The sequence below is a fragment of the Sceloporus occidentalis genome, unplaced genomic scaffold (assembly GCF_023333645.1).
Source record: "Sceloporus occidentalis isolate IW3139 unplaced genomic scaffold, rSceOcc1.0.p SCAF_1, whole genome shotgun sequence".
Lineage (NCBI taxonomy): Eukaryota > Metazoa > Chordata > Lepidosauria > Squamata > Phrynosomatidae > Sceloporus > Sceloporus occidentalis.
This window is the reverse complement of record NW_028316981.1, coordinates 102262911-102278783: the sequence shown is the minus strand read 5'-3', so window position 1 is coordinate 102278783 and position 15873 is coordinate 102262911. Positions and strand designations below refer to the sequence as shown.

Here is a 15873-nt window from a genome sequence, read left to right as displayed (position 1 = left end):
GTGTTTTGTATCTTTCTGTTTGTTTTGTATGTTTCTGTATGTTGAATATATGTCTTGTATATTGTTTTAAAGTTGAGCTAATAAAATTTATTAAAAATGATAATAATAATAATAATAATAATACAAGTTATACATCTATTGCTGGTGTGCACTACAATAAATGGACAAGATACGTCACTTGAAATCTGCAAGCATTTTAATGACTGTGGCTGCAAGTTTAGTTGTCATTTCTCTGTTCAAAGAAAGACTAGATTCTAGTGTTCACAACAAATTCGTTGATATCACAGGACACTTCATTGCTTGTATATTTTATGGACTCACAGAAATCATAAAGATTATTTTTTAAAAAAAGAAATCATAGAGCTTGAAGAAATCACAACACAAGGGCCATCGAGTGCAACCCCCTGCCATGGAAGAATACACAATCAAAGCACTCCCAACAGATGGCCATCCAGCTTCTGTTTTAAAATATCCAAAGAAAGAGACTCCACCACACTCCAGGGGAGTGTGTTCCACTGTCAAACAGCTCTTACTGTCAGGAAGTTCTTCCTAATGTTGATGTGGAATCTCTTTGCCTATCATTTGAATCCATTGCTCCATGCTACTCTGGACGGGCAGAAAACAAGCTTACTCCTTCTTCAATATGACATCCTTTCATATACTGAAACATGGCTATCATGTCACCTCTTAATCTTTTGTTCTCCAGGCTAAACACACCCAGCCTCTTAAGCTGCTTCTCACAGGGCATGGATTCTAGTTCTTTCATCATTTCTGTCACCCACCTCTGAATACACTCCAACTTGTCAATATCCTTCTTGAATTGTAATGCCCAGAACTGAACACAGTATTCCAGGTGAGATTCAACCAAAGCAGAATAGAGTGGTACTATTACTCAATCAGGACACTATACATTAGACATCAAAGAAAAAAAACTGTATATAACCATGAATTAGATTCACAAGAAATAATGCAAAAGTTTCCTCATGTTATTAAATAAAGGAACTTAAAATTCTGCAACCCTAACATTTATTAGTTTTTATTAACTGCTAAACACCCTTTAATCTCAGGTGTATTGTTACAAAACTGGATTTCCACAGCTGCATTCCACACCAAAGGGAACCCAGATCTTTACTTGTGGCCCACCAGAAAGCAGGGCTCAGTAAATTAAGTGGGTGCAAAGTGACAACCAAGAAACACTGCAGTGCACCACAGAGAATGCATCCAGCCCACAGAATTTCCTGCCTAAGAATGGCATAAGGTTTAAAGGCAAGTATGAGAACCAGATGTAAAAGATAGCTGCAGATCCTCCCAAGTTGTAACACATACAATGATTGCAAAGGAAAGCAACCTCTTATAATTACCCATATCCAGTGGCAGGGGCCATGACACTTTCAGAGTACATTATGTGAAGCTTCTTATTACTCAGCTAAACTGAGAAGCAAGAAATCTAACATGTCATGCTTTCCATCCCTGGGTAGTGTTAACAGCTTCTTCCCATTTCTAATACTGAAAATTCCAGATTAGTAGGATGTTCAATGGGACAGAGGGTACACTACATCCCATCTTCCTGATCATATCTATCTATTTATTTGTGTAGGAATAATGTGGCCCTCCACAATGTGGCTCCCAGCAGTCCTAGCCAATATAGTCACAGGCATCTGGGAACAGCTGGTCAACACTATCTGGAGGACCACACGGTTTTCACCTCATGTTGTGCATGTTCCTACCAATAATAGGAGGGAGAAACATGTCTGAAAAAGTGGCCATATAAATAGCTGACTGTCAACAGGAGAAGGGTCTCCTATTTCCAACCCTGGTCCCAGCTAGCTTTGCTGTTTGAGTCCTTCACTTGGCTCCCAGCTTCCTCCTAGACTTTCTATATCCTCTCTGCTTCAGCTCTCTTCAGCCAAATCTGCTCTGCTTCCCAATCATCCCTTCCCTGACCACTCAAACTCAGCTTTCTCTCATAAGCTGTGGGGTTTGACAAGAAAGTTCTTACTAGCTTTCTGAGTCACTACACCAGATCACTGTAACAATATGAAGAACTAGACTTTGACCCTGTCAAATCCAAACGAAGCCATGAGGTTCACTTAGTGAAACTTGGATCAGTTATTATGACAACCTAATCTACCTCACAAGGGCATCTCAGATACATGCAAGCACAAAAGGCACAGAAGATACATGCACAAGACACAAAATACTGATTCAACTGAAGGCATACGTATAGATAAACTCTCCAAAGAGGTTTCACTAAAGCTTTTAAATCCCTTTCCAATGTCAGTATTGCTGGACAATTGGCTAGCTTACTGGTAATGGGTTACCTTAGGTCAGGGATAGGCAACCTTTTTGAGCCAGGGGCCGGGTTGCTGTCCCTCAGACAACTGGGGGGCTGAAGCCAAAAAATAAATAATTAAATGATTTTTTTAAAAAAAAAATTAAATAAATAAATAAACCGGGACAAATGTAGGACAAAAATTTCAAATGGAGGACACTTTTTATTAAAAAAATGGAGGGCACGCTAAAAAATTTGCTGATTTTTTAAAAAATGTTAATATAAATGCATGTTTCAGAGGCTTCTATAGACAATTGCCCCCCTTGCCCGCCGCTTGCCCCCCTTGCCCGCCTCCTCCTGATAGGCCAAAGGCCCCATGCCCTCACGCAACAGGCCAAATGCTCCGGCGGCAATCGGCGGCAGGACCGGGCTGGGGCCGGTCCCAAGGCCTTGCTGGGCCGCATCCGGCCCGTGGGCCGCAGGTTGCCTACCCCTGCCTTCGGTCTTAGCAGAGTAAAAAAAAAATTAAATTCAAGTCATTTGTTTCCATGGGAATGTGGTACTGCCACTGACTAAATGAGTACCAATAGTGAAATCATGCTATTTAGAATGAGATGGTCATGGTCATACTAGTGACCAGTCATTATGGCATCAAACCCTACATACCTGTCGAGCTCTGATCAGCAACAGCCCAACAACTGCACATGGAGCTTCCACTCCACCAATAGAAAAGGCTGCAGAAATTACACTAGAATCTAGTGACTGGACAATGTAATAGTGAGTAGAACATGGGGAAGCTAGCACAAGCCATATGAGGTTCTCAAATGGTTTAGTTTACAAGTCCTGCCTCACTGCCTTCCTCTCCCTTTCAGCTCACTTCTTCTATCTATGCTGGTGAAGGCACTGAGGAAGTCAGGCAGATAGGCAGACAAACACTCCTATGGCACCTAGCAAATAATCAGGTTGGAAGACATAACTGAAATTCTTCACTCTCATTTGTAACATATAGGAGTCTTTTGACCAACTTTTGACCCAGGAAGTTCAAGTTGGTCCACCTAACATGCACTGTAAACTCTCTGGTGTTCAGCAAACTCCTTCTGCTGCATAATCCTAGGTAGACAGCAAAAATCAAAAGACTTGAGTCCAGGGTGTACAGGTTGAATCTCCCTTATCCAAAATGCTTGAGAACAGAGATGTTTTGGGTTTCGGGTTGGGGAGGGATTCTGGAATACCTGTATTTTCATATACTCATCTCCATGGAGTTTTTATCCATGGATTCAGGCATCCACAGCTTACAAATATTTTTAAAATATACACATTCCAAAAAGCAAACCTTGATTTCACCATTTTATATAAGAACACCATTTTACTACTCCACTGTACTGAATGAGAGCTGAGCCTCCATGATTTTGTTATCCATGGGCAGTTCTGGAACCAGCCCCCAATGGATAACAAAGGCCCACTGTACTTACATAATCTTGGAGATGGGGCCCAAGTCTAAACACAAAATTCATTTCATTTACACCTCATACACTTAGCCTGAAGGTAATTTTTTACAATAATTTTAATTTTGGCATAATACAAAGTTTGTGTACAGTGAACCATCAGAATGCAAAAGTGTCACTATCGCAACCACCCATAAAAAAAAGTTTTGGTTTTTGGAAATTTTAAGATTTTGGAATTCCAGATAAGGGAGACTCAACCTGTACTGCAACAGATGGCTGGTGGGCTGTGTGTTTTTCGTGGTGTCTCACAAGAAAAGCAGGCCTTCCACATAAGCACATACTTATTTCCTGCACTGCCACAGTGCCGAAGGCCTGTGGTACTATAGGTAAACACGAAAATAAATGTTGAAGAAATATTAAAATATTCCGTTATTCAAGACCCGGAAGCACACACATGTAAAGCATAATTGGAAATTTTCTCATCCTCAACAAGAAATTGTGTCTCAACACATCTTGAGGTGCCCAATTTTAATAAAAAGTCAACTGCAGCCAGATTGTGTTTCTGTATATATGTATAAAAATAACATATTAATCAAAAGGTGTTTGCGCAAACTAGTGTATTGGTCACACAATCTTGAAATATGGGGAGTTGTGAGATTTTTCATCAGCACCCTCACCCCCAAGGGGAAGAGTGTGAGGACGCATCTACTTTAACATCTTTGTGGAACCAGGCAAAGATCTCCTTGTTTTCCCAGACTTCTTTGAGTAATCTACTTTAACCTCTTAACCTCAACTTTGGCACAGTGGCTTCAATATGGTGGGTTTTAGATATTCATAGTTTCTGTTGTTCACTGTGCTATGTCATCTACACATTTTCATTAATAACCCCTGTTTTGATATCAATTCTAATGTTGTTTTTAAAGGCTTGGGGGACTGGTGATTGATTTCGCTTATCAGAATCATAGGTATATTAACTTATTTAATCCGTTAATCAGGCAGACAATTTGTAATAAATTTTTAAATATACTCATTCCAAAGAGTAAAAAAAAATGATGCATTCAAAAATAAATCCAGATGCCCCAAAATTTACTGATTTAAGTGGAGAACCATCCTCTGTGACTCTGAATTAGTCACTATTTTAGACAAAGTTCTTTTCCACTGATAATAACCGCAGTCTATATGATGCACAATATATACACCTAAACAAAAGTAAGACCCAGTGTATCTAATTATCTTGTCCCCTGGAAAGTATATTTAGAACTTAACCTTGAGTGATCCAATTCACACTGTTGCAGAGACATAGCAGGTTTACCAAATCCCAAATCACATCAGTGATACTTTTATTAAGCCACCCAGAAGGTGCAAAAACATCATGTTGCTTTCGAAATTCATTTCCTTCCTCAACAGGCAAAGATGGCTCAAAATGTGTTCCCCAGGCATGATGATTTTATCAACTTTGCTAGATACAAAGCCAGCTTCAAAAGCTAGAATAATGTTATTTTGTGCCTTCTAGCTGGCCCAATAAAGGAATCACCATTGTGTAAATGTAATTTTGTTTAATGGTCAATATGGCTATTCATGCAATGTTAGCAGGTCTGCAAATGAATCATTGGCTAATTGCTTGTTTACAGCATGACTCTCATTTTTCTGAGAAATCAGAAACTTCCCTTTCTTTCAAGAACAATGATCCTGAGTTGAAGACTAAATTTTTCAAAAACTTACACAGCAAACTTGCAGGTACTGGTACTGATCCACTCCTTCATTAGACCAGTTATCCCAAAGTAACAATTTGTGAGTCAACAGCACTAACTTAAGCTATGGGCTCATAGTTTAAATAAGCTTAACTGCATCCCCACACAATTTATTTTAAGCCAAAGGAATAGTTTAGCTAAAACATATTACTACAATTCAATATTTATGAAGCACTTAACACTCCAGGTGAAATGTTTTAAAAAAAATATCTACAGTTTCATTGTTACAAAGTGTAGTGCTGTTTTTTACCTTTGTGATACTTTGACTTCCTTATGTGTGTGTTAGCAGTGCTAGAGCTTTGGCCACTCCACCTATCCAGACCAGGAGCCCTTTCACACAACACAGTGATCATGCTATATTCCACTTTAACTGTCCCTTGTGTTCCTGGGATTACCGGTTTAGTAGGGGTATTCAGAATTTTCAGCCAGAGTACTAGACCAAACTACAAACCCAGAATGACATAGGATGGAGCCATAGCAGTTGAAGTGGAATAATACCACCATAACTGTGTAAGACAAATGTGTTCTAGGTACAGGAAGGTGTCATTGCTGCCTATACAAAAGAATCAGTTTCCAGAATCTACAGGAGTGATTCATTCCTCAAAGAACAAAAAGGGATAAGCCTTGCCGACAGTGCTTCAAATCAAAGTAAAAGTCACTCACCATTTCAAGTGTCAAATTGTACAGATGACACTACAGAAAAACATGTCTGCAAACACACAATCCGCCACAGCAAGCAAAAATTGCCTCTAACGTAGCAACCGAAGAAGCTCTTGTAAACTAGAAGAGAGACAGTCATTTGTATCTTTCAAGTTGTTGAGGTACCACAAACTATTTAGACTGCCATTAATGGGCAAAGCAAGCTAGTAATGTTTGTGGACTAGTAATTCTTGAAAGTTTATTTGCAAGGCTGCAGAAAAAAATGTAATGTGTATACATGAGACAGCATCTCTTTCACACCAGCTCTCCACACATTTTCAATGTGGTCCTTGATTCCCATCAACTCACCGTGACCATTTTTAGGACTTTTCTCTGCTGTTCTCTGTGACATTCATTAATCTTCTACACACACTATTCACATTTCATCTTTCTGTCTCACTTGAAACTTAGCATTTGCAAAATGTTCTGAATAATTCACACATGCCATTATGAGCAAAAGAAGAGAAGGGCATGTGTTGACAAAGAACAGACCACTCAGAGTATCAAGGAAGTGATAAATGGAGACAAGAAGAATGCAAAAATGTTGCCACATGACATGTCCTTCTATTCAAAGATTGCTCCTTATTCTGACACATCACAGCTTAATAAATCAGAACAAACACCTCTCAGACAGATTACTTCATCAAATCTTTAAAAAACATTCTCTCTCCTAATTAGATATACAAGAGATTATTTGATCAAGAACTGCCTTCAACCAAAATACAGCCACAAGAAGGGATTATTTTGGGGGGAGAGGGGGGAATCCTTATTCACGCTGAACAACCACTGTCTTAGCAAAATTATTTCTTACGTGCTTTCAGCTTTCATTAATTTGTTCCTCAACTATAGTTGCGCACACTGTATAATTGCACAGGTCTTCCTTCTTTTCTTTTGGGGTAGAGAAAAGCAGTCACTGCCCAATGAAATGTACATTTTTGTTTTGTTTACACACACCTAACAATCACAGATAAAGTAAGTGACCAATCTAACCACAGGGAAATCTTTTCCTCATATACATATGCATTTGCTTTTCATACTCTGAGTCAAGCGTCTGAGCACTAAAAACAGTAAAATCCTATTTGCTGTTTTTTTCTTCACCCTGCTTAAATCATTCATAAAAGTCAAGTCCATTAAAATTTGTATCCTGCCACTATCACAGCAAGTGTTAGTAGTTAAATTGCCTGCAGTGTGATCACCCTGTTTCTATCATGGACAAAGGTATGAGGGCAAGTGATATGACTCAGTCAAAGGAAGAAAACTTACAAATTATATACAATGGTGTGAATTAATATAATCGATTAATATTACAACAATGTTGTGAATTAATATAATTCTTGATTAAGCCTTCAATCTTTCACCTTAGCTTAATTTAGGAGTCTATACCAGCAAAGCTGGAGATCATGTGTTGAAAGCCATGACTCTTGAGAGCACACATGATAATTAAGTGCCTCTCACATACACAGATTCAATTCTATAAAGCTGTGATGCCAACACACAATAAACACTAAGTGGGGGAAATTCCAGAAATTGTAGTCAAAGAACAAATAGTATACAACAGACATGATGCTAACACGACATTTAATTATGTCTAGTCTGAATGCATAGAGCTCTTTAACTTCTCCTCACCCTCAACACACAGCACACTTTCACTTCCCCTTACTCCTGCCTTCCTCTTTCTGCCTTTTTCTCTCCTGAATTTGGGTGGCACAGGGGTCTAGTGGGATATTTAGAGACAGGAGGACATTCCCATTTGTTTAACATAACAACATTAACTCCTTCCTTTGCACAAACCAACCTTTTAAGATGGTATTTATATAATAATAATAATAAATTTTATTTGTATGCCGCCCTTCCTTCGATCAAGGCGGCTCACAGCAGTAAAAGCAAACAATTTCAATTATATAGCCAGATTCTAGTTGCAGACCCTTGTAATTTGTGTCAATAAACACACTTTAAATCAGGGACAGGGAAAACGCAGCCCACATGCCACTTTAAGCACTGAACACCCCCCAATTTCTTCAACTATGGTATTTTTTTAATATCCAATGTGGTTATCTGGTCATTTTGCAAAAATGGAAAAATGCAGACCCCTTCTTCCCCCACACCTATATGTGAAAATGCATCCTTATGGTCCTTCTCAAAACTTCTTTCACAATTTTGAGAAGGTTCTGACAAGAACAAAAGGTATTCTGGGATGCTGTAGGAATGTCCCAGCCCATTGGCAGTCAGGGAGAAATTGGTCCCCATCCCCCAAAATTTGTCCACCTCTGCTTTAAGAACTTCACAAGGTCTAGATTATTTCAAATGTTACTGTTTTTATGCTCCTTTATATTTTCTAAGAGAGAATGCACTGCAGATAGTCTATTCCACAATAAGAGGCTAATTCCAGATCAATCTTTCATATGTAAAAAAAAAAACATAAAAGCTTTCATTATAGCTAGTCAAAATCTGGCAGAACTATGGATACTTTGTTCAAGAAATAAAAGGACAAGTTCAAAGGAAAATTCTAAAGAGGCACAATCAGGACCTCCGTGGGGTGGTTTCAGATAAGGCACCACACACATGGAAATTGTGACCTGAAAGTGGGAGGAAGAATCATAAATGAAACTTCACAGCTAAAGCTGGACACTTCTCAAGCAGTTCTGCAACTGCAGTCTCAATATATGTAGCCCTGAATAGTTAAGCCAGCTGCCTTCATTTTGGGGTGAGCAACCCAACATATGTGAGCAGAGCCAAAAATAAGTGGAGGCATGCAAAGCTCCTAAGCTGCTGTGTAAAGTAGGAATGCAACATCATGTCACGTGGCAGCATCTTGATATCTGTCAACACAAGGTTTTGTCCCAAAGGAACCTCTACCAAAAAATCAGCTAGAAGGAGGCAGAGGTAAACATGAAATTCAAGGCCTTTCCACTTTCTGCATTCAAGGAAGCACAGACTGACAGTACGGGAGAACTTCTGAGCTATAAAAACATTTGTAGAAAGTAAAAGCTATCTCTTACAGCCTTAGAATCTTTCCTGTGTCACATTCTCACTACCTCTAGATGCCAAAATGTACTTCACTCTTACACAAAACAACTATTTCTGCCACATTCAAGACATTATCTCTTTACACCTTCCTTCCAATATACGCAGGGGTAACTGATCATTTTAATACTGACTTATAATTTTCATGTTGCTGTTGTGTGCCTTCGGGTTGTTTCCAACATACAGCAAAACCCTTCTGAACAAATTTTCCCAAGAAAACTCTTGTTTAGAAGGGATATGCCTTTCCTTATGATTTTCACAGAAGTGTACAAGATGAGACATGGAGGGAAGAGAATAAACGAATGTATGTGCCATGGCCACTGCATGAAATGAGCTAACAAATCTAGAAAGGGCTTGCATAACTTCTTCCTCTCCCTCTGATATAGCCAGGTAGAATCCCTACTTACTGATGATGGACTAAGAGATTCATTGGGAACTCCTGAATGATCTGTCTTGCTCTGAATCACTGAACTGGCAGCAGAAACAGCAGTTTGTAAAGTTGTGAAGGACCATCTCATAAGCCACCTACTATATTTATGTTTACTGTTGTATTTCTTCATGTTGACCCAATTTATGGTAACCCTATCCTAGTGTTTTCTTGACAAGGTTTATTCAGAAGGTTGCCACTGCTCTCCTCTGAGGCTGAGAGAGGGAGAGAGAGTGGGACTTACCCAAAGTCACCCAATGCATTTCCATGGTTGAACAGAATTTTGAACCCTGATACCCCATAATTCTAGTCCAAAATTCAGACCACTACATCACACTGTTTTGCTGTATATACTTATTATAATAGTTTTCACAATTATGTAAATATACCAGTACTATAATCATCCCATAAATTGGTTTGCTGTAATATCTTTTTAGCAAGGAAAATTCAGCATACTGGGAGCATTTGGATATAAACCTAGCCTCTCCTCAAACTCATGCACTGTCCACTTATCCTCTCCAAAGTAGGATTTTCTGCATTTTGATTAATCATGCTTTAATATATCATCCCAACCTGTGCTTAATCTTAACTATTATTAGTGAATACAGTACATGTCAGGTTCACCTGTTCGGATTTGAGCTGTTTCTACTTACTACACTGAACTCTGCTTAACCTAAAATGAAAGTGAAAGCTTCCCAACTTTTTTTTAAGGGGAAATGCTTTGTTCTTGTAACATAATACTATAATAGCCAATCCAGTCCTCAATCTACATGTATTTGCAGTGATGAGTATACTCACCAGATTATACAGCTAGTCCAATATACAAGAGTGTAACATACAAAACTTCAGCATGACATATATGATAGTCCAGAATCCAAGAGTTAAACTATACAGGTAGCAAAGAAAAGTTGTGTTTTTCAAAACTGTCATGTACATCTTGTTTTCCGACAGCTTATACACATACTGTAAAGTTTTTTGTGGGGTTTTCGGGCTATGTGGCCATATTCTAGAAGAGTTTCTTCCTGTCGTTTCGCCAGCATCTGAAAATGCCAGGCACAGATGCTGGTGAAACATCAGGAAGAAACTCCTCTAGAACATGGCCACATAGCCCAAAAACTCCACAAAAAACTATGGATGTCGACCATGAATGCCTTTGACTCCATACAGTAAAGAAACAAAATAAAAAATGTGAAGTTGAAGGCTTCCATGGCTGGCATCCATAGTTTTTTGAGGGTTTTTCGGGCTATGTGGCCATGTTCTAGAAGAGTTTCTTCCTGACGTTTCGCCAGCATCTGAAAATGCCAGGCACAGATGCTGGTGAAACATCAGGAAGAAACTCCTCTAGAACATGGCCACATAGCCCGAAAACTCCACAAAAAACTATGGATGTCGACCATGAATGCCTTTGACTCCATACAGTAAAGAAACAAAATAAAAAATGTGAAGTAGAAGGCTTCCACGGCTGGCATCCATAGTTTTTTGAGGGTTTTTCGGGCTATGTGGCCATGTTCTAGAAGAGTTTCTTCCTGACGTTTCGCCAGCATCTGTGGCTGGCGAAACGTCAGGAAGAAACTCTTCTAGAACATGGCCACATAGCCTGAAAAACCCTCAAAAAACTATAAAAATAAAAAATGTAAAAGCAAACATTGAGAGCTGTTTAATAGTGGGACAGACTACCTCAGAAGGTAGTGGAGTCTCCCTTGTTGGAGCTTTGTAAACAGAAGCTAGATGACCATCTCAGGGATATTTTAGCTTTGAATTTGTGGACTGGGTGAGATCTGGACTAGATGACCCCTGGGGTCACATGCAATGATTCAATGCTAGTCTCAAAAAATGACAGAACAGAAGACTCACTGAGGAGACAGGAAAACAGGAAAGCCAAAGTCACACAGAACTCTTCGTGAATGTAGCCATGTAAGAGAGAGAGCATCTGCAAGGAAAACCAGCACGACACATGGTAGTGGAGGCACAGCAGGACTTCCAAGTCACATTGGACTTCTGTCCTGAATAGAGAAGTTTCACTCATTAACTACTCATATACAAGTGTCCAAAGATCAAAGGATAAGATGCATGAGAGTGTGAACTGTGTGAAGACAGTTCAAAACAAAGGAATAAACATGGCTCACAGTCCAATCCTATATGTGTCAGAAGTAAACCCAAATGAGTTCAATGAGACATACACACAGTGAATATAAGACTGTGGCCTAAAGTAAATTATACTAAGCAGCCAGTTTCTTTTGAGAATAGACTTCATACCCAAACTAAGGGCCTGAACAGACAAGCCAAAATAAAGCTGCTTCAGATCACTTTGGAGGTATGCTGTTTAAATGCTGTATGCATCCTAAGCTTGGCACTCCAGTCCCAAGGACTGGAACACTTCTGACCTCTTAAGATGCATGTGTCATTTAACTAGCATACTTCCAAAGCGACCCGAAGCAGCTTTATTTTGGCCTGTCTGTTTGGACCCTAACTCTTCCCAGCTCTAAGATGATGGGATCTTGTTGGCTACCAAACAGCTGAATCTCCTAAAGAGTCAAAATTGTCTTGATTTCAATGGACTTAAGTGTGCCTTTCCAATTTTACACACGATTGTTCTACAGGATTAGGCCTTTGCCCACATGATAACTGTTTCATCCATCACTTGGCCTTCTAGACAATTATGACAGGTAGACATGCCTTCTTTTTTTTACTCAAAGCCTTTCCCAAGGCTGCTGTGCATTATCATCAGTGACAAATGAGTACAAACATCACTGATGAGACAGACAAGACCCCCCTCCCAGGCTTGTATAATACAATTAATTCTCTCAAAGAGCACATCATAGGAATGACAATTATTTGCCTTTGGCTCACTAACATAGAGAAGCAAACAAAACCACTGGCTATCAGTCACACACAGTATCTGTCAGCTTTACAATGAGTACTGGTTTTTAGCAGACATGGATGTAACTTGCCTTTCACAATCAAGAATTCAAATTCTTTCAGACTGTTAAAGAGAAGGGTCAGCAGGCTTTAGAAGTTAAGCTATTTCCATCTGCTTGGGGACCATGGAGAAGTACCATTTTATGCCAAAAACTTATACTTATGTTATGCTATTCATTCACACTTATACTAAATACGAAATATACATTCTTACAGATGGCACCACATGGCACAACTCATTAGACTCCTCAAGTAATAATCTATCAAAAGCAAACTACTAGTATTTAACTTTGCCCTTCTACTGTTCAAGTTCCTATCTTTGGTCACCAAGGCAAAACCAACCCAAAGAAACAAGTGTTCTTAAATGAATGATTTCAGGGGAACTTCCAAGGAACTCATGAAATGTCTTTTCTTGGTACTCTTTTCTCCAGTCCTCAACAATATCCTGTAACAGAAGAATTTCAAACTGTAGAGGCAACTTAGACAGTGACAAATATAATTGTTTTAAATTAATGATTCCACCTATAAGCCAGAGGTGTACAACTTGAGGCCTGTCAGATGTTGTACTGCAACTCCCATCAGCCATAGGTAATAGTGAAGGATGTGGAGAGTTCAGGCCCAACTTCACCTAAAACTGGAATGCAACAAGCTGCCTGCCTCTGTCTTAAACCGTTCGGCTCATGTTGAAGAGGTCTTTCACTTTCACAAAAGGTTACTGAGCCACTAATGCTAAAGAGACAGACAACCAACAATGGCCAATGTGTTTTTAAACGACACACCCAGAGTGCAAAACCTGATAATATACAGCTAGTTTGGTTTTGTGTTTTCTTTTTTTCTTTTTTTTAAACGGCATTATATTCTTGGTGTCATTATCTAGTCTGAACACCTGTGCACCTCCACTGCCAAAAGACACAGAGGAACGAACTATTCAGACACATAGCCACATTGGTCTGAAATATCAGTGTGTAAAGGGATCTTGTATCAGCTTTGAGACTGGCTGTGCAAAAACAGTTGTAGCATAAGAAATCTACAAAAGCTTATGCTATAATCTCTTTTGCACAGACAATGTCAAAAGTGTTTGCTGTTGTTGTTAACTGCTCTCAAGTCAACTTCAGCTCATGGCGACCCTGAGATCTCCAAGACCTCCTTGTCCTCAATCTCTCTGCTCAGGTCCTGCAAATTCAGGCCCATGATCTCCCTGGCTGAGTCTAACCAAATGGCATGTGACCTTCCTCTCGTTCTACTGCCTTCCACCTTTCTTAGCATCATTGCCTTTTCTTACCATTCATTTTTCCTCATGATGTGGCCAAAGTACGACAGCCTCAGTTTGACCATCATGGCTTCTAGGGAAATTTCAGGCTTGATCAGCTCTAGGACCCATTTGTTTGTCTTTTTGACCATCCATGGTACCCTCAGCACTCTTCTCCAGCCCCTCATCTCAGAGGAGTTGATTTTCTTTCTATGGGCGTTTATTTATTTATTTAACTGCCCAGCTCTCACAACCCTCCGTGGAGCTGTGACAAGACATAGCACTACAAGACATGAACTACACAATGCAAAACTCTCTCACTGAGTTGGTAGCCTGGCATTAACTGCCACATTTTCTCCAAATACTGAATGTTTGCACCCATCCCTGCCTGTCATCTGAGGAAGAAGACTGAAGTCTAGGAAAGCTCATGCTGCCAACTTCTTTCTTCCAGTGAGTCCCAAAGGTGATCTCTCTAAGGAGTTTATCACACTGGGGCTAATTTCAGCATTAAAGAGAGTTTCAAGCGCATTTAAAGCATCCCACAAATAAAACGAAAAATGGTAATTACATGAATGATTATCACATGCAACTGCGCAAATAAAAATGTGTCGGATATGCATTGTAGCTGAAATCCCATTAATGATTCTTTGTGACTGCTTTAATGGCAGGTTTTGCACTGCGTCGTGTGAAATCGTGACACGCGATTACACCATCTTCCCAGGATATGCACAGGATAAACTCCCGACTTCCTTCGTGTGATAAAAACTGAAGGTATTTGCACCCATCTCTGCCTGTCGTCTCAGGAAGGAGACCCAAGTCTAGGCAAGCTCATGCTGCCAAATTCTTTCTCCCAGTTAGACCCAAAGGTGCTACTCTACAAAATCTCTCTATGAACCTATTGTTACTGTAGTTAACTACTGTTAACTATTAACTACTGTTATTGTAGTCAATGCGTTTGCACCCCAGTATTGGGACCCCCAAGTTGGACTCCCTCCATCCATCCCGAACGCAGGTGAGTGTGCAAGGCTTCCCGCCCCTGACAGCTGAGCTTGCAAGGCTCCTCCTAAGGGTTCCTGAACGAGACTCGAACCCAGGTCTCCATTTCAGATGCAAACCCCAACCCTCTCAAAGCTTCTCACTCACTCTTGAGGGCTGCGATGAGGGACTTTCCGTCTTTCAGGAGCTCCTTGATGAACTTGTTGGTCTTGTCCAGCTCTGCTTCGTGGGACTTCAGCCTCTCTCGGAACTGAGGGCTGTCCAGGCAGCAGTCGCTGAACTCCAAGGCAGGGAGGCCCATGGCTCCCCAGAGACACAGACCCTCCAAAACAAAGCCTTTGGGGGCCCCAAATATATATATATATATATATGAATGATATATTGGCTATATCAGAGTAATATATATATATATATATATATATATATACACACACACACACACACACACACTCCCCAAATCACCTGCACAAGGGGATCTCCCCAAAGGCCTTTTAAAAAACAAAGCCCGCAAACCACCAAAGTTCAGCAAACATGACACCACTGACAGGAGGAGCTCTCTTAAAAAAAAAAGAATTAAAATTCAATTAAAAAATTAAAAATGGGGAGGAAAATAATAATAATAACGGAGGTGGTGGTGCTAGGCAGCACTAATTGTAGCAGGGCTATTTAAAAGAAGGAGAAATAATTTCGTAGAGAAAAGAACGACGTTGCTGCTGCTGCTGCTGGTGGTTGTGAATGAGGCTCAGGATTCGCACCGTGTCCCCGTCTCAGACGAGGAGAAAAGGCAGGAGCCTCTTGCAGCAGCAGGAAGAGGAGGAGGAAGGGAAGGGGGCTGGAGTAGCCCAAGCGCCTGCTTTGCTCATGGCCAGGACCTGAGGAGGCACGCCGAGGAGGACCCCTTTGGCTTCGTCCCTTATGGTCAGCGCTGCGCTTGCCGGAGGAGGAACCTTGGAAGAAGGGCGGCCTCTAGCAGCAACAGCAGGAGGAGGAGGAGGAGGAAATAGCAGCAGCGGTGCAAGAGTGGAGGAGGAGGAGGAGGAGGAGGAGGAGGAGGAGGCGCGCGCCGCTTGTGCTGCGGCTTGTGCTGCTGG

At 40.4% G+C, this 15873-nt stretch overlaps 1 protein-coding gene across 7 annotated transcripts in view; it reads right to left on the bottom strand.

Moving 5' to 3' along the window:
• ARHGAP26 (Rho GTPase activating protein 26) overlaps positions 1 to 15115 on the bottom strand; it is a 345307-nt gene extending 330192 nt beyond the window's left edge. For 6 of the 7 annotated variants that reach the window (XM_089531147.1, XM_089531141.1, XM_089531150.1 and 3 more), the window contains exon 1: positions 14930 to 15115. In XM_089531147.1, coding sequence (XP_089387273.1) covers positions 14930 to 15083 — 154 coding nt within the window. In that variant the 5' untranslated portion in view covers positions 15084 to 15115. Of the gene's footprint in view, positions 1 to 11472; positions 11489 to 14929 lie in introns of those variants that run through there. The other variant, XM_089531153.1, reaches the window with a different exon arrangement.
• Between the last annotated feature and the right edge of the window lie 758 nt (positions 15116 to 15873).